General features: G+C 40.3%; 1 protein-coding gene across 4 annotated transcripts in view; it reads right to left on the bottom strand.

Annotated features, from left to right (window-relative positions):
* Window positions 1-23891, bottom strand: part of GYPC (glycophorin C (Gerbich blood group)) — a 71665-nt gene that overhangs the window by 19605 nt on the left and 28169 nt on the right. The window contains exons 3-4 of one of the 4 annotated variants that reach the window (XR_007708512.1): window positions 22572-22862; window positions 16876-19630 (exon numbers count right to left, since the gene is read on the bottom strand). Coding sequence is in view for 1 of the 4 variants with exons in the window: in XM_035571533.2 (XP_035427426.1) it covers window positions 22666-22862 (197 nt within the window). In the remaining 3 variants the exon portion in view is untranslated. The other 3 variants (XR_007708511.1, XR_007708513.1, XM_035571533.2) reach the window with 3 other exon arrangements.

Below are 23891 nucleotides of genomic sequence, written 5' to 3'. Positions count from 1 at the left end.
TGACCTGAAGCCACAGAAGCGTGAGTGTGATCTTTTTCACCCATATCTCGGTAGAAAAGAAAGATTGTAGCTTTGCTAATGAGAGCCTTGTCTTTTTTTAATATTAGTACAGACACAGAGAAGAAAAACCTGTTATGCTCTGTTTCAGTGTATTTCAATGGTTAATCACACTCATTAAAAAATGTTTAATATGAATTTGCTCAAATTTAATTTCCATAAATTGTCAGTTACATTTTTCTCTGCAAGATTAAAGGACCATTTTGTATATGCTATTTTCTCCCCAGGAAGGTTACTAATGTACTAATCATGGCTATCTCAAGTCTTTTTTTGAGATAAGATCAAATTCTCTCCCTGTAAATATTTTTCTCTATCCCTTGAGCTATGTTTGTGTCTCCTCCCTGAACACCCTGTAGTTTTTCAACATCCTCTTTAAAATGTCAACACCAGAACTGGACATGCTATTCCAGCATGCAAGAAATGTGCCAGCATCAGGTGAGTATTGCCAGGCAGGGAACTAAAATCATTGTTATCCTTCTCTGCAGTGCTTGCCTCATCCAAAGAATGAGTTTGTTCACCCATTATATCACCCTTTCAAAGTATGTCGAGTCGTTCTTTTATTATGAACTATAAATATTACTCACTGGTTACTAGGGTTCAGTTCCTCACTTGTAATCTTTAGATCAGTAATACTGAATTTCCTTTGTCTAAGATGGTCTTTGTTTGGATATACCAAACTTTCAAAGCCAAAACTGCAATTGCCCTCATTGACCTTTACTTACCTTGTTACCCTCTCTGATGAAGAACAATTCCATATTTACACCCATCTCACCTATAGGATACCCCACAGGAAGGTGGATTAGGAACTCCACAGCTCAGGCTTGTAGTGTCCTGATTCAAATGCAGATCCATTTAATATTTCACAAAAGGATGAGGAAAGTCCTATTTAACCTTGGTAAAGAATAGCATTATGATTTTGAAAAGAAACTGTAGAGTAACACGTAGGTGAAACATTCTGTCAATGTTCCCGTGCTGTCGGCTCGTGTGAAATATGCCACCTCCATGACTAGAATTTGTCCTGTCTCCAGCTTGCAGCTGCTTTGTGTTAACAGAGATTCCTGCCACCAATTTATCTGGATTCCATAAGCAAGTCCATTTGAGATAAGACAAACTTTGGGCTCAAGTCTGTTAGGTATCCATCAGGACTTTGCCTGGCAAATTATCCTAGTTCATTCCAATGAGCTCTGACACAACAATTCATTATCTGAAGAGGAGAATAGCTCTTCACAAAGTGGAAGCCAAATACCTATTTTTTTAATATCAAGGTTATGCATTAAGCCTGTCCTGAACACCCCCTAGTGGTCTATAAAAAACATGAAGATTAAAATGCCATCTTGGGCGTAGAAGTCCTAGATTGCAAAGAGTTATCTTCTTGAATAAAGCTGCTGCCACAAAGTCAGTGTCTTGCTGACTGTATTATGCAGAGCACAGCTGTCAAACTTTAAAAGAGTCATTTAAGAGAAGTTGAGAACAATAAGAAAAATATCTAAAAAGTGTCACTTTCTAGCTAATTTAGCTAGCTTCCCTTATACATGACAGGTTGTGTCACTGTAGCTCTCTCAAATATCCACTTGGTGGAATGGACGTCCAAGTGGCATTAGGCCCACGGAGAACGTAAACGGGAATAACTGTTCATCATCTATCCCAATGCAGAGGCTAGCAGGCCGTGCTGATAAACCATCAGGGACATGTTCAGAACAAAGAAAAGGAAATACTGCTTTATTAAATGCGCTATTAAGCTGTGGTAGCTCCTTCCTTTGTCATGTCTGAGACACAAGGATCATGTGAATATATGTTAATTGGAGAAAAAGCCTTATAACCTGAGAGCTGCAGTGACCTCTCTCTGATATATGAATCCCTAAATCATAAACGTTTGGAGAATATTCTAGAAAAAATGAACCATAAGCAAAAGTAGGGGCTGGACACAGATAAGATGTTGATAGCAGGGTGGCAACAGGAGAGTGGGGTAGCAAGGTGCTGTGCTCATCCCTACAACAGGTCAGAGTGTGTGTGTGCTGAGTGTAGCTCATGTCTCAGTGAGCATGGTGCAACACTGAGATTGGACTGAAAAGCCCTCACCACACCAGCTGAGGTGTGCAGGACATGGGGGGGGGGGCGGGGAGAAAGTGCCCTCCTCCCCCTCCCCCAAGTATCCTGCTAGTCCAGAAAATTAACCTTACATAGTGTAGCCATATAGCATTGTACAGACCTAATACCTTAATTCAGATTACCATGTTCTCTGGGAAGAGCTATTTTTAGGAGCCCTTCACTAAAGGTCATTGCATTTTCTCACTGCAGTTTTTCCTCCTTCAAACTTTTCTCCATACTTCATCTTTGGCTACAAACGCATTCTGAAACCCAAGAGAAAAACACTATTTTGCACCCCTCTAGCCAAATTGGATGATTGACTCAAAAAATAAAATATAAAAGCTTCTCCCCAACTGTGTCTATTTACCAAATAGGAGAGGATTAGCTTCTTAGTGGAAGCCAGCACAGAAAGTTAACTGCACTGAGTTGCTACATTAGATTGAAAACCCTAGGTGACTGGTAGGTCTTATGCTTCCCAGATAATAGCAACATTTTTGGGAATGAAGCCCAGGGATGCAGAGATTGAGTCATAGAATCATAGAATATCCTGAGTTGGAAGGGACCCATAAGGATCATCAAGTCCAACTCCTGGCACCGCACAGATCTGCCCAAAAGTTTAGACCATGTGACTAAGTGCACAGTCCAATCTCTTCTTAAATTCAGACAGGGTTGGTGCAGTGACTACTTCCTTGGGGAGCCTGTTCCAGTGTGCGACCACCCTCTCGGTGAAGAACCTCTTCCTGATGTCTAGCCTAAATTTCCCCTGCCTCAGCTTAACACCATTCCTGCGGGTCCTATCACTGGTGATAATGGAGGATAGGTCACCTGCCTCTCCACTCCCCCTTGCGAGGAAGTTGTAGACTGTGATGAGGTCCCTGCTCAGCCTCCTCTTCTCTAGGCTGAACAGGTCAAGTGACCTCAGCCGCTCCTCATATGTCTTCCTCTCTAGGCCCTTCACCATCTTCATCACCCTCCTCTGGACACTCTTCAACAGTTTAATGTCCTTTTTGTACTGTGGTGCCCAGAACTGCACACAGTACTCGAGGTGAGGCCGCACCAGCGCAGAGTAGAGCGGAACAATCACCTCCCTCGACCGACTAGCAATGCCATGCTTGATGCATCGCAGGTTACGGTTGGCCCTCCTGGCTGCCAGGGCACACTGCTGGCTCATATTCAACTTGTTGTCAACCACAACCCCCAGATCCCTCTCTGCGGGGCTGCTCTCTAGCGTCTCGTTGCCCAGTCTGTACGTATAGCCAGGGTTGCCCCGTCCCAGGTGCAGGACCCGGCACTTGCTTTTGTTAAACTTCATGCGGTTGGTGATCGCCCAGCTCTCCAATCTGTCCAGATCTGTCTGCAAGGCCCTTCCACCCTCATCCGAGTCCACAACTCCTCCAAGTTTGGTGTCATCGGCAACTTTGCTCAAAACACCTTCTAGTCCTACATCCAAATCATTTATAAAAACATTGAAGAGGACTGGCCCTAAAATGGAGCCTTGAGGGACCCCACTAGTGACCATCCGCCAGCCAGATGTGTCCCCATTTGCCACAACCCTTTGAGCCCTGCCCGTCAGCCAATTGCTCACCCATCGTGTGATGTTTTTGTTTAGCTGTATGCTGGACATTTTGTCCAGTAGGATACTATGGGAAACTGTGTCAAAAGCTTTGCTAAAGTCCAAAAAGATCACATCAGCTGGTTTCCCTTGATCAACTAGATGGGTGATCTTATCATAAAAAGAAATCAAATTTGTTAGGCAGGACCTACCCCTCATGAACCCATGTTGACTGGGACCAATGACTGCACTGTCCCCCAGGTGCGCTTCAATAACTTCAAGGATCATCCTCTCCATAATTTTACCAGCCACTGACATGAGACTGACAGGCCTATAATTGCTAGGGTCTTCTTTCTTACCCTTCTTGAAAATTGGCACAACATTTGCCAGCTTCCAGTCCAATGGGACCTCTCCAGATTCCCAAGATCGTTGAAAAATAATTGAGAGAGGTCCTGCGATGATGTCAGCCAGCTCTTTAAGCACCCTGGGATGAATTCCGTCTGGACCAATGGACTTGTATGGATCCAGGTGGAGCAGCAAATCCTGCACACGTTCAGGGTCAGTTGGGAGTTTGTCATTCCCACCGTCATGGCCCTCGAGCTCAGGGTACCCTGGGTCCCGAAGCCCATCATCAGTGTTGAAGACAGAGGCGAAGAAGGCGTTAAATGTCTCTGCTTTGCCTATGTCATTGTCTGTGAGGAGACCTTCCCCATCTAGTAGCAGACCTATGTTTTCTTTGGTTCTCCTTTTTCTGTTCACATATCTAAAAAACCCTTTTTTATTGTCTCCCACAGACATGGCCAGCTTCAACTCTAGTTGGGCTTTGGCCACACAAATTTTCTCCCTACAAACACGAAGAGCATCCCTGTATTCCTTCCTCGTTGCCTGACCCTCCTTCCAGCAGCCATACACTTTCTTTTTTCGCCTAAGCTCCAGTAGAAGATCCCTGGTCAGCCAGGCCGGCCTTCTGCCCCGCTTGCCTGACTTCCGATATTTTGGAATCGCCTGATCTTGTGCTTTTAGGAGGCAGTGCTTAAAGATTGACCAGCACTGGTGGACTCCAATGTCTTCAAAAGGAGTTTCCCAGGGGACCTTGCTGACTAGTTCCCTGAGCAGCCTGAAGTCTGCTTTCCCCATATCCAGGGCTGAAGTTTTGGTGACAGTTTTCCTTCTGTCACCATAAATTCTAAACTCAACCACTTCATGGTCACTATGACCGAGATGGCCACCAATTGCCACGTCTCCCACAAGACCCTCTCTGTTCTCCAGCAACAGATCTAGGAGGGCACCTTTCCTAGTTGGCTTTCTTAGCACCTGCACCAAGAAGTTATCATCTAGGTGCTTTATGAACCTCCTGGACTTGCTTGTGTCAGCCGTGTGGTGATCCCACTTGACGTCTGGCAAGTTGAAATCCCCCATTAGGACGGGGAGTTGATCTTGAGGCATCTCTTAGTTCTGCAAAGATTAATTCATCGGCATTGTCGTCCTGGCCAGGTGGTCTGTAATAGACTCCCACAATGACATCCCCTTTATTTGTTTGTCCCTTAATCCTTACCCAGAGGCTCTCAACTTTGCCATCGCCAACTTGAAGTTCCACACAGTCCAGCCCATGCTTCACATACATTGCCACCCTGCCACCTCGTCTACCCTGCCTGTCCCTCTTGAAGAGCCTGTAACCATCTATTGCAACACACCAGCCACAAGACTCATCCCACCAGGTTTCGCTTATGCTGATGATGTCGTAGCTGCGGGACTGGGCCAAGACTTCTAGCTCATCCATTTTATTCCTCATACTGAGTGCATTTGTGTAGAAACACTTCAAATGCGCCTCCCTACACGCAGTACCTTGTGTAGCTGACCGAAGGGCCTCAGTAGCACACAGTCCCTCTGATTCTAGTGCACCATCCCTCAGCTCATCACCGGCATGCCTGGTTTTATCCCCTTCCCCCTTCGACTCTAGTTTAAAGCCCTATCTATCAGCCCTGCCAACTCCTGAGCAAAAATCCTCACCCTTCTCTGAGAGAGGTGCCTCCCGTCTGGTGCCAGCAGGCCCGGTGTTGCGTAGACCTTCCTGTGATCGAAAAACACGAAATTCTGCTGGTTGCACCAGTCCCGAAGCCGCGTGTCTGTGTCAAGAAGCAAGGTATGGTGGGAATTTAGAGTCATTGATAAAAAGCTCCTGGTCACTGAAATCTAAAATAGCTTTGGTAGAATTTGGGTTCAGGATCAAATGAGTTTGAGGCACTTAATGGTGAAGTGCTATTGTCAGGCATAGTTGCAATGCATAAATAAAGTCTTTGTTATTGACCTTACTAGGCAGTAAATACAGGCTTTCTGAGATACCTCAAATGCATAGGTCTACCTCTTCAAGGCACCTCTGTTCAATTTCCTATTAGGTCTAAAGGATCTAACTTTGTATCTCTATTTCTTACTATGAAGCATTTACTGATAGGAAAGCTGCTTCTGTAGATAGGTTCAACTCTGACTTTAAAAACTCTAATCAATCCAGGGGTCTTCAGGCTGATTCTGTTCTCAGTTAGCTCCGTGAAAATTGAGTAGCTTTATCAAAAGCAACCGATTGTATAAAAGCAGAGAGGTGGACAGTGTATACTTACTTATATGTAACTTTGTCTTCTAAATAACCTTCCTTGTATTGCTTTAAATCACAATATTCCTTTTCAAAGAGCATATGAAGACACTCCCTTGCAGAAGCAAAGGAGTAGCAAAATTTAGAGTATCTTCCTGTTTTCTATTTTACTCATTCCTGCATTTAATTAAAAATGGGAAAAATAATCTTAATATTCAAATATAAATAAAACTACTTTTGTGAACATTGAACCTTCACTCGCAATTCACAGACTGATGGATGGGAGAAGAAAGTCATTCTTCCTCTTATGTTATGCTTTAGATTTAAGGGTGATGTCATTACTCTGCAAAGTGCTTGCGTTATGGATGATGGTAGAACAAATTCTATTTGCTGTTCCTAATCTTCTTGTCTGTGACTAACTCCACATTTTACTCCCTTTACTTGCCTGCCACAATTTCTGGCTGCTATATAAACAAGATTACCTATTCTAAACATTGTAGATCGAACAGTCTATTCCCAGATCTCTGGGAATTCTAAGTCAGTGAACTATATTTTATGTAGCCTTTTAACATTAATAAGCAACTTTAATTTTGTTGGCTTTAGATATATATATATATAAATATATATACATACCATAATATATATAACATATATATTGTATATAATATATATATTTTATAACGTATAATATATTATATATATATAAAATCAATGACTTTTCAGGAGTTTGAATTAAAAGTAATTACACTTATGATATCCATATTTTTTCTCTCTTCTGTTCTGGTCTTGGTTATTACATAAAACTGCTGCTGGCTGCAGAAAATGTAAACAAAGCTGTGCTTTTTTAAGACAGACTATCCAGCTTGTGCAAAAGGTGATAATTAGTTAAAAGGTCTTTCTTTAGTCCTTTAAGACGTTATAATGCTTGTAGAACTTCCAAATTTGTGCTCTCAATATGAATATTCCTGTGAGTTAACTAACTTTGGACAGGCCCGTAACAGTAAAACATTGTCAATAAATCTTCCCTTTCAAATGAGCAGAACACTTGTTTAATGCACCTTCCATCTTTGAAAGCATTTTCTCCTTCATAAACCTTGAAGTGCTACAGCAACGCTGGAGCTGCCTGCATACAGAAGCTTGCCTGTCACATGTAAAACTCAAATTTCATATATCAAGGGCTTGTGTGAAAATTGCTTTGAGTGTTAATTGCCCAAATGATTCAGTTTTATAAGAGCCTCTCTTATGTACTCAAGTATGTCTCATAGCAAACTGAGTGCCAAGCTCCAATAGAGAGCCAGCTGTGCTTTGCTCCCAGATGTTTGAAGAAGATAATTCTTGCCTATCATTTCAGCCCCCTTCCCAAAATCCTGAGAAATTTGTTTAATGAAGTCATTAATGTACAATAGTAAATTTATTCATTTTTTCTGTTAAAAAATATATTCTTCCTAGGATGTATGCAAGTTTGCCTTGGCTCATAATTACAGTAGCACATTGTCAGATTAACTGTGCTGAGGAGATAAAACAGGAAGCCATCAGTTCTGCAAAATTAAGACTCTGCCAGTATCATTTAGAAAGGATCAGATCCCTCTGTTTTCAGAGATGATGTTTGTTGTGTTTGAGGTCATTGTAATTCTCCAATTTACCTATTCCAACACAAATTGCTGTTGGAAATTTAACAAAAACATACCCAGTCTTAAGTCACAGATTTAAGCTTTTTCAGAACTATTCTTTATCCAGATCTCAAATTTCAATGCATTTGTGTATCAGATCCTTGGCAAATTTACATTACTCAGTTTTCTTTTAAGTCAAAGTAGCGAGACTGCAGTCAAGAGATCTGTGTTAATTTACACCAGCTGCTTGTGGGCTGAGCTGAAGCCCTGGGTCCAAACAACAAGAAAACAGCCTTTTGCAAGGAGACCCTGCTCAGGCTTTGCCTATCAGTTCACAGGTACAGAGAATTTCAAGGAGAGGTTTTTTGTGCTATACAGTGATAAAATATTTGTGAAATCCACAGCTTGATCTTCATAGTGAGTGACCACCATGAATTCCTGCTCCTGTCTGACTCAGCTGTCAGAAGAGATTTCTCTCAGACTATGCTGTAAGTGGGTTTGAAAAACCTCAAATAGGTACTGGGTTAATTCAGCCAGTCTGTGACCAATCTGCTAGACTTTGTGGCCAGGCTGCTTTTGAACCACAGGTATGTAGATGTATTTATATTGCACAGGTGCTAGGATAGATGGGCTCACTGTTGACAGTTCTCAGGGTACCAAGGGAGAGCTCATCTGCCTTCCATGACAGAACATGAACAGGTCCATGTGTTTTTGTTTTCACCCACCAAAACAGCATTTCTAGCACACAGGGTGTTCTGGTCTTCAGCATCTGATTGTGCTGCTGGTGCAAGTTAAACTCAGCATCCGTAGCCCTTCAGCCATTGTCAAAGTTATTGCAAAGTCCATTTTCCCTGGTTCAGCCAGAGGTGATAAGACCCTCTGGAAAGCATTTTGTCTGTAGTGGATGGCTTTTGCAAGATTGCTGCAGATGATACAGAGATTATTGAGGTTGCACATGGCTCTGAGAGATGTGAAACAGCAGAGCTGCTTGTGGTAACTGTGGGATAGAACAGCTGGTCTGAAAAAAAAGCCACAGCCACGGAAAGCTGTGCAAGTCTGGGGTGGCCAGAGCAAGTCTAGATACTTCTCCTCTTCTCTGAAGCCAGATGAGACATTTGCTTGTGTCCCTATCAAATGATACACCCAAAATCGTGACGTGCACCTCAGGATACAAATCATTCCCTGATCTTGTTCCCACTGGGGATAATGGGTACATCGGTGAAAAGTTTAACACTCTCTATGTGGGCTTAGCAAAAAACCTTAAGAAATAGATTTGTACTGGTGTCTTGCCCTGCTAGCTATAATGTGAAATTCTGTGGTTCGTAAGTTTGCTTTAGTGAGGTGTTGTGCAGCCAGGACATGTTGCTCAGAGTAAACATGTGAGGTGTATTGCTGTTTCCCTCACCATCTGTAAGAACCTAGAAAATACAGACAGCAACATACAGGCAGAGACTGGCTCTCTCCCAAGATATGGAGATCTTTTTATTCATGCCACCTTTTTTTTTTGTCTTTGTTGTTGTTGTTTTGTTTTATGATTTTTTTTTCAGGTTTTGCCTGTAGAAATAGTGTTTGGATTAGGCTAGTTTAGCAGCCACAACAGCTACTGACAATTAAGCAAGGTGATGAGTGCAGTGGCCTCCTCCAGCTGCTCTGGCCCAGGTCCCCTTCTGTTCAGCTCCTGGGGCCCAGCCCCATGCCAGGAGATCTGGGGTCTCTGCCCAGGTTGGGGGATGTAGCTGCTACTTTCCCCTTGCAAATGCAACTGATAGCAAAGATAAGCACATATCCCAGAGACACGCAGACACAGAGAGGACACTGACATGAATGGTCACACAGGCCGTCCAAGGCAAGGACTGCCTTCAACGGCACTTAAACACCAGACTCCCATAAAACATGGTCACAGACATCCGAGTCTCCTTCCTCCTTCCCAGCTGATAGAGAAAAAAGTTCACTAGTGAAGGTTCACAGTACTCTCTAGGTTCACAAGCACACACACACACATCCACGGATCCTTTCAGCACCAGCACAGCCCGTCTGTACACCTAGCAGCCTTGCCTGGATCCTGGGCCCCTAACCTGATTTTACCTCATTCATGGGTTGCCTACTTTTTGACTAGTCCAGCTTGAAATTTGCTGCAAATACACACACTCATCCCTCAGGCACACCACATTTGCAAATCCTACTGAGAGTACCAACATAGACACCCCTGTATACCTGCTGCCCCAGTCCAGACCCGAGATTCTGCTACTTGCGAGCAGGTCCAGCTTGAATTTTGCTTGCGAATACACACACACGACCCACACACAGCAGTCTGGGGAAAATACAGCCACTCCCCCCCTGCAGCAGCCAGCACCAGACACACAGGCTCTGCTCTCCACACCAGGCCCCATGGCTCTGCTCCAGCTGCCATCACAGAGCCCACACCTGCATCACTCATGCCAGTCCCCTCCCAGTAGCTGGCTTGTGAACACACGCTGCTCCTGACTCATGTCGAGGAGAGGAGTAGTCCCCTTCCCATGGGGGGAGTAGAAGACCCCACCACGTGCTCCAGTAGCTGGCGTTAGGACCCTACTTGCTCCAGTAGCTTGCACCACAGTCTGTGGCCCTACACCCCTGGCCTGACTTAAGGAGCTGGGACCCAGTTCACTCACACAGGTCCCCAGTAGCTAGCACTCTGGGCTCAAAGTCTGTAGACCCCTCCCTAAGTCCGGAAAGGACCCTCCAACTTCTGATGCTAGGATCTTTACCCGCTCCAGTAACTGGCACCACAGTCCACAGGGCCTACAGCCCTGGCTTGACTTCATTATTTGGCACCCGTTCACTCAGTGCAGGTCCCCAGTAGCTGGTTTTCTGAACACAAAGTTTGTAGGACTCTTTCAGATCCAGAGAGTTATGGACCAGCTGCTGACCTTAAGACCCTCACTTGCTCCAGTAGCTGGCACCACAGCCTGCAGGCCTACATCCTCGGCCTGACTCCAGTAGCTGGCATGAATTCCACTCATGCACATGCACAGCTCTTGCCAGTAGCTGGCACATAGTCCTTTCAGCATGCATACACATAGGAAAGATAGCGCTAAAATGCAGAGATAGATAGTTAAGAAAAGATTTAATGAGGAAATATGAGATGACAGGACAGAGTGTGGTGATCAGGTGTACCCAGACAAATACTGGCCCACCCTGTTTTACAGGCATCTAGACATTTTATACACTTTTCTACCTATCCCTTCTCCATTCCTCTTGTTCCCCCTTCCCCTGTACATGCCTCCATGGGTTTGCAGAGCTCTTCAGCTTTCTGTACCCTCTCATTCTGGGGCCCCTTGGTCCACAATCTTATCAGAAGTGAAATCCAGATTGATCATCGTGGAAGCAGCTCCTGTAGTTTGATAGCCCATTAACCAGTGTGAGTGGGAGGTTTGCTTCTTGTTATTGTCTCCATTTTTGCTTTGTCAGGTCTGTGTCTCAGCATTTTGCTTATTGTTCCACCTTCTTTACTTCTTATCATCTCAGTCCAGAAATCCTCACACAGACAACCTTTCTGGGAATCAACAGTTCCACATTCCATTTATTTTCTTATCAATTAGTACAAAAGTAATTCCTATTACTGTCTCCCTTTCTTATTATCCCTTGCTGCATTGGAAAAGGTGCTTGACCAGGTCCCCTCAAAGGAGCAGATAGTCTCCTTCTACATAAACTTACACTGATATGACATATGAGTGGGTGTGTAATACTCTGTGCACCAACAGCTGCATGTACCCATCTGGAGCAGACGGATATGTCTGGAGGGATTGTTTTATTTAAGACATATTGCTTATAATATATACAGCATTAAAAGGAAAAGGAAAGAAAAAGTGCACTGAAGTCTCATTACAAATCTGGAAACACCCAATGCCTTGCTCATAAGACAAATGGAGTCCCTCACTCCTGCTTTCCCAGCACCTCATAGACTTTTTCCTTTTTGTCTGGAAATGCTAATCTGGCCATGTATAACTCATGTCATAGACTTCTTTGGATGGCTGGATGTTTTTGTCCCCCATTCCAGTGTCCTTAATTAGGTGGGCATGAGAAATCACAACCATCTGGCTTTAAAGTCAGTAGATTTTGTGGCTTTAGGTGTTTACAAGCCAATGCCTTTAGAAAGTTTTTCATCTTGGCATGGAGTTTCACTTCCTGAGCTTTGCAGTACTGACAGTGCATGTAACTTGCTTTTAACTAATAGTGTATTTTTCAGGTAGGAAATAATTTTAATAGGTGCACTGGCTACTTTTTTTTTTTTTTTTTCCAGAAAACCATAGAAAAATAATCCAATATTTAACTATTTCATTGTTAATATGCTGCAAATTGAACATTCTCTGGAATATTTTAAATATTCTTTATTTTCCTTATACTTCTTAGGAAATGTATAATTTCTACTTTAAGGGACTTTGCTAAGCAAATGACTTATAAGTGCAAATGTTACTGCTCTTCTGGGGAAGTAATTGTTTTTCTGCTCTTTAACTCACAGAAGGCTTGTGGTGCTTCTGCATTGTCTATAAGATACTGTACAGTTGAAGGAAGCCTCATCAGAAATTATTTGCTAGCTGCAATGGGAGAAAATGTCATCATGCCAATGATGACAATCATGCCAACTTCTTGTTGGGGCAGAGAGTACTAAAATTTATATTTGGTATAGGTTATTGAAAAGGCATGCTTGCTGAATACATATCGTGCTGTGGTAAATAGAGGCTTGCAGTAAGACACTTGCATTTTTTATATGCTATCCCAATGCATGCACCAATACACTTTCCATGTATTAAGTGTTTCTGACACACTAGGGATCTGAGGGGCACCAGTCTCAGCTAGAAGCTTTTAATTGCTTAGCTAAACCTGAAGAAGTTTCTGCTTTTAGCCCTAGTGGTCAAAGTCAGTTCTCAGTCAAGTGGTCAAACTCAGTCAAATTCAGTTCTCTTTATGACCAGTGGCTTTTAAGGTACCAGCATGTATAACTGTAGAAGGTCTTCACCTTTGTGGAAGACATTAAATCACTAAATGTTATTGTTAGGAATAATTGAGCTATACCTGAGATAGGTGAAGCTTTTGGCTTATTTGCACAATCTAAAGAGTTTTCTGGTCTACTTCTTATTCAAGTTAAATGGGGCTTTGAGCAGCCTGGTCTAGTGGAAGGTCTCCCTGCCCATGGCAGGGTGGGTGGAACTAGATGATCTTTAAGGTCACTTTCAACCCAAAGCATTCTGTGACTCTATGATTCTACAGAACAGACCTTAGAGGGGAAATCCGAAAGGAAATCTGAAGTCAGCTTTGACTGCCAACTCAAATGAAATGAAAATCCCAGAAAGCTACTAGTAGCAACAGAATGTGCCATGATCCTAATCCATCCTTATGCAGCCTTGCTCTGAAAGATGATGCTGTAATTTTCTCAAGCTTTCTGGAAGAATATTGCTTGAAAGCTTAGAAGGACTTAAGAAATACAGTCTTAAACTTGTACTCACAGCAACCGTGTAGAAAAGCCAATACTGGAAAATGTCTCCAGATAGTTACCAGATAAAAAAGATATGCTCTTGCAGCTACTCTCAGTAGTGACTACAGATATATATATATATTAAATACATAATTTTAAGAAACTGTATGGCATTTTCTCAGAAGTTTAACTTTCCATAATAATACCAATAAAATGAAACAGAGCCCTGGAAGATGTGAACTCCTGCCTGTACTCATAGCTAGGAAAGGAAGGGAAATGAATGATTATGTATATTTCTCAGCTCTGCCTTAACCCACTACATGTAAAGCGAGAGGGCAAGACCTGAGAAGACACTGCACAAGAAGAATGATTATTAGATAAAATGACACAAACACTTTCCACAAATGATACAGCAGAGCGAAAATGAAACAAAAATATTAGTTTGTCTTTGCGAAAGTTTTACCATAGAGAGTAGAACTGTTGGAAGATAAGTTGTCCTAGGGAATAATGACCTCATATCCACTTGTTTAGTTAAAACTACTTTTTCCTCAGACTGAATGTTTATGTACTCTTGATTACAGAGAGGAGACGATTATGAGGAGTTAAGAGTGATTTTTTTTTTTTTCCAAAAGTAATTCTACTTTGGCCAAGAAATTGTTTTATAGAAAACTTATTGTTTGGTCCATGCCTGAACAATATTCTAGTAAAGTTTTCTTTTACACCTTTGGTGTCCCCCTGCTTTGGGTAGGGATGCTGACTTATTTCGGGACTGTGACCTTCGTTTCAGGACTATGTCATTACCTTCTTTAGTGAAACACCAGTATTTGTGTGGGTTTGACAAAACTGTTTTATTAAGTTATAGTTTTTGATTTTGAGAGACAAATAAAGCATCAATAATCCCCTCACTCTCCTCAGAACTAGATGTCTGAACAGATCAGCCAGAATGTAATCAGAAACCTTCTGATCCTACAGCATGAGAGGACAAAAACTAGACTGGAGGGATGGGCAAAATGAAAAAATTGGGACAGGTTTTAAAAACCCGTGTAACTTATACCTCTGAGTGGGACAGTGAATACACAGAACAGTAGGTCAGATAAGGTTTAAAGTAATCTGATCCTGAACTATTTGCTCTGCTACTTGGGCCTATAATTCATTTTTCATTGCAGTCAGTAGAGCTGCAGAGATGAGAGATCTGGTTAAACTCAAACACAGCTGCCAGATGGGTTTTGGGGGGAAGAAGGGAGGAGAGATATTGAATGAGAAGACTAAGAAAAATAATTCTTTGGGAGCTGGGCAGAAGTCTCTATGACTGATTCTTGTGGCTTAACTTTTGGCATGTGTTCAGCACCTTGCTGTTCAGGGGAATCATCTTGTTCCTGATTCTGTGCCATACCTTTCATTTTTCATTCTGCTTTCTTACGTCCTGGTGTCAGGAGCATCACTCATGTCATGCAAAAAGAAAGACTGAGAGAGTCCTGAGCTCCCTTCATGGAATGATGGTCTTTATCCCTTCACCAGAAAGCTGAGAGATGTAATAATCTCTCTGATTCTTCCACTTCTGTTCTGGCAGCTAAGCTGTGCTGCTTTTGAACAGAAGGGAATGGAGATATTTCAGTGCTATAGAAGTTTTGAGCACAAGGTTCTATTTATGCATAGCATTACAGCAATATTAGAAAAGGTATGGGGAGCCTTGAGAGTCACACATACTTTCATGAAACAAGTTTTATGAATGGAAGGGAAAGCAGAAATTGACACTAAAGAATGGCAGAAAGTGTAATTTAATTGAAATACAATATAAAATCTTATTTGAATTAAATATGATTTACAGCAGGCTTTATTAAAATACTATTGATCACTCCGTTAGGTGTTAGAATGGATAAAGATGATTGTTCTCAGTAACTGAGAATGTGGTGTTGAGTTGCATTTTACCAGCATATCCATATGTCACAGAGAGAAGAGCTTTCAAGTAAATCTGCTAGCAATCCTCCTGGGAGATTAGATACTTTTTTTCCAAGATACTGTAGACTGAGTCACCACTCAAGTCTTCCTGGTCATTAGCCAAACATCAAAAATTACAAAACCTCTCTTTGTGCAGCCTTAGCAAGACTAGCTGCAGAAAGTTGGGTGTTAAATGCTTTTTTTTTTTTTTTTTTTTTTTTTTTTCAAGCTGAAATAGAAATGTTAATTAAAATCTTTGCTGGAAACAGGTTGATTACAGCAAGGTCTGGACCCTTTTCTTTCTTGTTGTAGTCAGAACATTCAGTACCAACTCTAGGTTCAGCATAGATGATTGAAGAGATTTGAAGGAAATCATACATGTGTGTTGAATGCCACTATGTGATGGCATGTACTGCTGAACACTTATTTTCACATGGTTTCCTTTTTTGTTATTTTTTTCTTTACTCAGCTCTTTGTTTCTGCGGTAAGCTTGTGAAATACTGATCAACCATAAAGGGAGAATTTTGTCCCAACACACTTTCATTATTTCTTGGCAAACAGCCAATGGCCAGTCTCCATGGGAAAACATACCATGTGCTGCTGCTGTTAACAGTACAAGCCATCACAGATTTGGGTTGCTGAAGCACCTCCAATAACATTGAATCTCACTGTTAGATGTGTCAAGAAGTCAAGGTCAAAATATCATATGCGCTGGCTAATCATGGAGGATCCAGTGGGTGTTCTTCAGTACTCCTACCCCCTGCTTGTCATCCCAGCAAGAACACTGCTAATGAACCTTTCAGCTACTGCTGGCCTCCTAGCAGTCTTACACATCAAAGTCCTGTGGCACATGAAAGGTCCAAAAGAAGAGCTGTTCTTACCTCATCTTCTTTGTTTATAGATATTAAAACTTATATGATCCACTATCTTTCTGGTACCCTGCAAGATGTAACCATTTTGAGGCATCATTTGACCCAATAGCATATTGCTTAAGAGCCACTGTTTTTTTTTATTAATATATATATATTTTATTTTTCCTACCATCAGCAATGATCTTTGCAAAAAAAGGTGGCAAAAGCAAAATAACAATAAATAAATATTACACTAGGTGTAGCCATAGTTCTTTAACTGGGGACATACTAAGTTAAAACAGAAGTTGTATGGAAAGCATGAAGAACGAAACAAAAGTGTTTGCACTTGGTAGTAGCAGCTGGGAGGAAGGCAGGCCATCCATCAGTAAATATTAATTAAATGTTTATGAGCCTGCCTAGAATTTTTACAAACACCATGCCTTAGATAACAAACCAGCATACAGATCCACATTGACATCCATGGGGCAGTATTCCTTCAGAGAAAGTAATTGTTTGATTCCTTATTTGAAGTTTGACTCTTTCCTGTATCTATCAAAAGCTTCTGTTGCTTTTTTTAATGCAAACACTAGCAGTATATCTTTTAGAGTTTGCATGCGCTATTAAGAAAAATTCTGGCCTCCTTATTCTTTTTGATCTACGTTCTTAGGTAAACAATATAATTGGTGATTCTAAAAGTTCATGATATTTTAAAAGCAAACAGAAGTATGAGAACAGTCTTTTAAATGCTGAAAATTACAACTTTAATTATAAAGTTATTTATTTATTTATATTTTTGCCTTTTTTTTTTCGGTTCAAAGTAATTTACACCAGCCGCATATTAATAGCTTTGAAAAATACAAACATTATAGTCAGCTTTAACATACAATCAGCAGTAAGCTTTGAATACTGTATCTGCTCTTCTTGTCATAGCAATGCTGCAATTCAAATAGACTTTAATACAATATACAAGATTCTTTCAACCATATGTACAGATTGAAACAACAGAAAAATGATGTAAAAAAATGAGATTATACTGAAAGATCAGCTCTTTTAAAGATTTCTACCTTAACTTAGAGTGTTTCTTTCTGACATGGGTGGGAATACAGTTTTCTTGCAAGAAGAATAAATATAGTCAGTGAAATTCTTGTTCTGTTGAATTCAGTGGAATTTTATCCCAACCATACAGGGAACCATCGCATAGAATAATGATTACATATTTCCAGTCACTGACAATATCTTGAACTAGAGAAAGACCTCTACTACCATAAACATTTAATTTCTTTGTAATACGGTTGGAATTTTTACTCACCATTTAAATTTTCCTTTGATATCATTAGTTTCCTTTATTAACTACCTGAATTTCCAGACCTTAAATATGTGTTCCTTGCTGGTTCAGGGGTTCTTTAGTGTTCTGTCTTTTATGAACTGCTGCTGTGAAGCTTCTGCATTTTCAAAGCACACAAAGCCTTCTTATGTGAAGAACTGAGAGATTTTAGAAAATGCAATAAACAGCTCTTAATATATTTAATAAGGGTGCTCTTTTGGTGTTTATTTTCTAACATTTTTTGATTGGACTGGCACATGCAAGGAATTCAAACACCTCATATAATTCAAAGAAATTTGTTGTCAGCATTTACCTTCAACAAACGCACTTTGATTTTTTCAAAGAGCACTATCTATTTTGTTTGATAAAAAAACAAAACTGCTCTCCATCTTTAGTGGCATCTAGTTATCTTCTCCCACTCTGTATCTTCTTACTAATTTATATCTTGTATTAGCATTTCCTGTACTCTGTAAGGAATTCTCGTAGGCTGTGGCTTACAATGCTATCCTACTTATCCTTCTGCTATAAATGTTACAGCATTTTTTCTGCATTCCCTGCTGAATGAGAACAGTCGTTTTTATTTTCCCGTTGTGGTGTTCTTCCAATGATTTCTAGATTTGATTTAAAAGAAAAATCCATGTTGATGTTTCTGGGGAAATCCTATGGTATTATTTTTAATAGACTCACAAAGTGATTTGGTCCTTTTGTTCTAAAAAGAAGAAAAATGTTTAAATCCTCTGCAAGACTGCATTAATGTGCAATGGCACTTTGGCCCCAGGGAAACCTGGAATGACAGTGGCCATGCCTAAGAAAAAAATGTGTACCAGGTCCAATAAATGGTAGCCAGATACCTGGTTGGGACTAACTGCTTTTGGATAGACTTACTCTGCTGAGCTACAGGTGCTGACACTAATAAGCAGTTGTTTTTGTGCAGGGGAGGATTCAAGTATTATACAAAATTACAAGAAATTCAGTTCCAGATGTTAAGGCAGGACAGGAGAATATAGAATATGGGAAGCCAAGTTCATTTTTTTTTTTTTTAACGTTTACGTAACGTTGACAAGAGACAGTTTAAAAAGAGATTCATTTCTCTTTGCCAGCAATATTTTATTTATTTTTTTCAGTGAGAGAATTTGGAAACTCCATGGATCCACTCTTAAAACTCACCAATGTCACCAGAAATATTACGTTTAACTTTTGTCATTTCCATATATCTTTAGAAAATGTGTATTCCTGTAAGATCATATTTATTCTGTCTCTTCCAAAAAATACTGTTCTTTTTCATGCATGGTTTTCTTGGACATTATTGAAAAATGATTTGTGTTTCTAAACATGGGCTGTAGCTTTCAGTGCTCGGTGGGATTCCAGAAGTTTTCACAAAGAATTAAGGAATCAGGACAAAATTCCTGCTTCAGGAATCATCATCCTGATCTCTTGTTTAGTGAACGCTGAAGGTTTAGAGCATTCAATTTAACTAACTAACCAGAGTTTGCAGTACTAGTTTTAGACCCCTTTTCTGTGAAAAATGTGTCAAATGTAAACTTTGTAAATCAATCTCAGACCAGGTGGGGCAGGTTTGATCAAACTTGACACTGGGTGGGAAGTCTAAAGTTAAAACTTTTGTGAAAATTGGCTCTTAGCCATCAGAGGCAGACATAGCATCCTCAGTGATAAAAATAAATGAATAAGCAAGTAAATGGCCAGTCGTAGGGATGCCATGGGGAAATCAAGGGGGATCTTGCTGGGAGCCTGGGTGACTGCATGTGGGAGTTGGAGGCATGGTTGGGGAAATGTGGCACCAGAGAGTCGCAGGACAACTGGACCCTCAGCAAAAGAGGAGCCTGTTTCCTTACTTCTCCTATTCAGGAAGCAAATTGTTAAAATCAATTGATAAAGGCTTACGAAAAGATACGGCTGCCAACCGAGACATCTTGATGCTGTACATAGTATTTGCTTTAGCACAGCATGTTGCTTGCAGAAGGATGTTTTGCTAATTATTAGTTCTGAAAGCAATAGGAAGTTAGTAATGCACTCTTTTTACAACTAAATTGAATGACTCAAGACAGTAGAGTTATTGTATGTGTAAAAAAATAGCAGGATGAAGCCATTAGAGTTCTGCCAGTCATTCAGATGTCATGGGCTGTCTTCATTACAAAGAAAAGTTTGTCCTGAAAAAAAAACACACATACAAATAAACAGAAAATTGCCAGAAAAACATATCTTCTCTCTGTTCAGCATGCTTGAGTCATTTCTAAATACACAAAGTCCTGGAACCCAAAAGGACACTATAAAAAAATAAACTAGCTGAAACTGTAGCTCTTGCCAGAGTCACTGCTCTGCAAACATTCAAAGTGGTTCATTACTGATACGGAAGCTGTTCCTGTACAGTTTGTTAGCATGGATGAATAGGGAAGGTAGGATAAAGAGATTTAATTAAGCTACTAAGAAGGGATATAGTCAAAGACCAGTGGTTGCATTCAGTTAGGGAAAGCAATGACAGAAAAGTCTGGCGTTGACTGAACTGGTAAGAATTGGCTGAGCTCTGCTCAATTCATGTTGTATCACCAGAAAACTCCTGTAGTTCAAATGTGTGCAGTTAACAGTCTGGCTCAATCCACTTCATAATTAAAATACTCAACCTTCCACCAAAAGAGACACTAATTCAGGTTTTCCCATGTTGAAACAGGTATGTCACAGTTGTCTAATTAGAAGCAGCAGGATCAAGTTGCAAACAAACAAACAAACAAAAAAAAGAAAAACACAAAACAGAATTTCATGATTGGGGAGGGAAGCTGGAATTTATTCCTCATGACCCTCACACCTTGCTCTAAAGTCAATTTTCTTCAACAGCCAAACCTACCTCAGGCAGTTCTGGGTAGACAAAAGCATACAGAAGGTGATGAAAGGTTGGTAGTCTTTTATAGGTCCTGATAGCACTTGAAGAAAGATTTTTGGTGTTCCCATGGCTTGTGTGAGAGATGCAGCAGAGCTCAAGTCACCCTATTTACCCTCTCCTCAGAGGCAATACTTACATTCTTATTGAGCTGGAGGGTCAGGAATCTTCAGTTTTACAAACTCAGTCTTACAGCTAAGATAAGTTAATTTCTCCAACACTTGTCCCAGAAAAATAAAAACAGATTCCTTTTTCAAAAGCCGTAAAAAGATTAAAATAGTAACGTATCCTAGAAGAAAACAGTCATATTTGAGCTCTGCTAGTGCTGGATTGCATGCATGTTGTACTGCACTAGCCACAGAATAGAATGTGGCTATGCAACAATATGTTATGAAAAAATATCTTAAGCATTTAGTAAATTTGGCAGGATTTTGATATTCTTTGGTTAAAATGCAAACACATGGAGATTCAAGATTCAAGATCTAAGGTATTGGTATTTTAAGAATAATTCAAAGTCCATCTACTTCAGGTACTGAGAAAAGACTGCATTTGTGATTGAAAGGATGAAAATATCCCAGTTCTCCACTTGGGTCATCACAGTCTTTTCTTGTGCTGATGTCTTTTCACTATAACGTTTTTGTGGCCAACATTGGTAATGTATGCTGGAGTCCAGGAGCTTTCAAGCTTTGATGCCAAGAAGTGACCATGAGTGTGTCTTGAAAGCAGTAGTAGAAGACTTTATGTGTGTGTGTGTGTGTGTGTGTATATATATATATATACACACACATATATATAGTATATATATATATATAGTGTATATATATATATACACACACACACACGATTTTATATATATATATATATATATATATATATATATATATATAGATCGAAACACAGGAAAAAACATATTGAGTTGAGCAGAGCTCATCAGTGCCTTATTTGTTATCTTGTATTTCTTCAACTCTATTTTCAGTAGTCCAGGGCACCATTGCAGCTGGGGATGAGCAGGTGCAGAAAACAATTATCCTATTTCCGGAGCTAATTGTGGACTTCAATTAGGAAGCTAGCTTACTGGGTTAAAGAAACTCATCACCATTGATTTTTAGGCAAGGAATAAGATTTTTTCATGTGAACCACTGTGACTAACCTATTTATTTATTTATATTAAAGCATTGATGGTCAATGTAACTCTCTTATCTAGGACAATGCAAAGGATATACCGAGTCGATATAGATGGAGACATCAATACAAGCCAGTGGCATTCAGATGAACAAGCTTCTTTTTAGTGACAGTCTCATGGTTGCATTTACAAAAGATTTATCAGTATATGCACCAGAACTGAATTCTTCTTCTTGCAGAAATCCAAAATCTTGCAAGTGGGTGTCTGAGAGACTTTTCCAATGCAAAATAAATAAATAAATACTTGGGCAAAAATATCTTACTTGAAAAAAATCTAGCTGAGCTCCACTGTTTCAAAAGGCCTGCTCAAACCAAGATGCTTTACCTTTTAATACCCATCTATCTATGCATGCATGCAGGGAACCTACCAACTAATTGGAATTATATTTGCAAGTCTACTGACTTATATTCTACAGTGTAAATTCCAACATTTTGCAGTTCTCAAGCTGCCATGCAGAGCAAGTTAGAAATAAATCCTTCATTCTTACATTTTCCATGGTTTTCAACAGTTTTGTTTCTTTGAAGTCTCTTTGACTTTTATGTTTTTAAAATTCTAAAAATTCAAAAAAGAAAAGTCCCAATCTAAATTCCCAACAAACAAACTCCCCTGTGCCAATAAAACTGCACTTTTAAGAGGAGGGGGGAGATATCTGGGCAACAAAGCTTATTTGTTCCAGCTACCTCAGCTTTATCTAGTTTAATGGTTTTTTCTGTGACCATTTAAAATTCAATTTCAGGTAGTTCTGTATAATATCAGCATAGGATGCATCATTAACTCCAAGAGGATGTTTTCCATTGGCATCTGCTATTTTCACCAAATGTCAAGGCTTGACATTTGCTATCGTTATCTGGTTTTGGTGTATCACTCATACTGAGATTTTGTTTCTTCTTATCTGATATTGATTTCAACTGTGACCAGCTGTGTTGCTAATAAAATCAACAGGCAAGTATCTGGCATTTAGCTCTTCACAGGCAGAGAAAAAGAAACAACCCAGTGACAAAATAAAGAGATACTTTTCAATTAGGATGCTTGCCTGTATCCTCATATTATCCATCTCTTAGCACTTTTGTTGATGTAGTATTTCTGATTGATTCCCTTCGGGAAGTCTCCATGGAAATCCTTGCCTCTCAGATGAAATATTCCTTTTTACTCTCATCCACAGCTTCCTGGAGAGCAGGGTCATTTTTCAAAGCAGCATCAGCACTTTCAGCAAACTCAGTTCCTTTTGCCTCATTGGTGTGGTAGGTGCCCTTATGCCTGTACATGTACCGGACCATCACAACCAGTAGGCAAATGAGGACAAATACCACTGCAGCAATCACACCTAGAAGAAAGGCACCAGTTAAATGCATTGTCAGTAATAAAATACAAGCAGCATATTGCAGCCAGGCATCACAAATTCAGTTACTTTATAGGCAAAAGTCTATGTATCACAAGATGTTCACATGTTGTAATGGCTAGGGTCAGAACGGATTACAGATGAAACAAACTGATGAGCTGACACTGTCAAAAGCAAGATGGGGTATACATACTGCAGAAATGCAGATCAAACTCTTGCTAGCTTTCTTTCAAAATCAGTGGCTTGATTTGCTTGAATTCACTGGAACTACACAGTTCATTCCACAATGAGAAGAAATATGACAACCTAAAGCAAAACCAATATGTTTCTTTCATCTTTATGGTACCATATATCCTGGGTAGTTTGCAGGAAACCTGATCCTGCCCCACTGAGAGTATTCAATTTCAGGAGGAGTAAAGGCCACTGAATATTTCTTAGGAGACATTCAACAAGTAGCAGGAGCCATGTGCCTGCAGTACTGCTTTATATTTGGGAGCTGCCATCTCATGCTGTGCTCTAATTAAGAAAGCTGTATTGTAATGAATGTGGAAGTGACACCTGGGAGGAGGAAGGGGTTATGGGTAGAACTTCTCTGCTGTCTCCCAGACTAAAACTAATCACTAGCCGTGTGTTGACTAGACAAAAATTTCCATAGGCAACCTAAATGTGCGTAGGACTAAACTGTGAATGGAAGCACTCCTAGTGAAGGAAAGTAATTCTCTAGGGATGATTGTGTACTAGGAGAACACTTCATGTCCTCTCTTCCCAGAGTCCTTCCTTTTTTTTTTTTTCTTTTTCTATAAAGAAAGGTGGAAGTCCAGAAAAAGAGGCACCACTGATAAGTCCATAGCTAAAGAAGTACAACGTCTATACCCTTCCTCTCAGATCAAATTGACCATTTAAGAATCCAAAAAATAACTAAAGTATTATGAAGCTGATTTATTGAACTTCTATGCTTTTTACATTTTTTTCTTTTCTCTCTCTCTCTCTCTCTCTCTCTCTTTTTTTTTTTTA

Source organism: Cygnus atratus, chromosome 6 (genome assembly GCF_013377495.2).
Source record: "Cygnus atratus isolate AKBS03 ecotype Queensland, Australia chromosome 6, CAtr_DNAZoo_HiC_assembly, whole genome shotgun sequence".
NCBI lineage: Eukaryota > Metazoa > Chordata > Aves > Anseriformes > Anatidae > Cygnus > Cygnus atratus.
The sequence above is the reverse complement of the archived record's forward strand: the minus strand, read 5'-3'. Positions and strand labels throughout refer to the sequence as shown.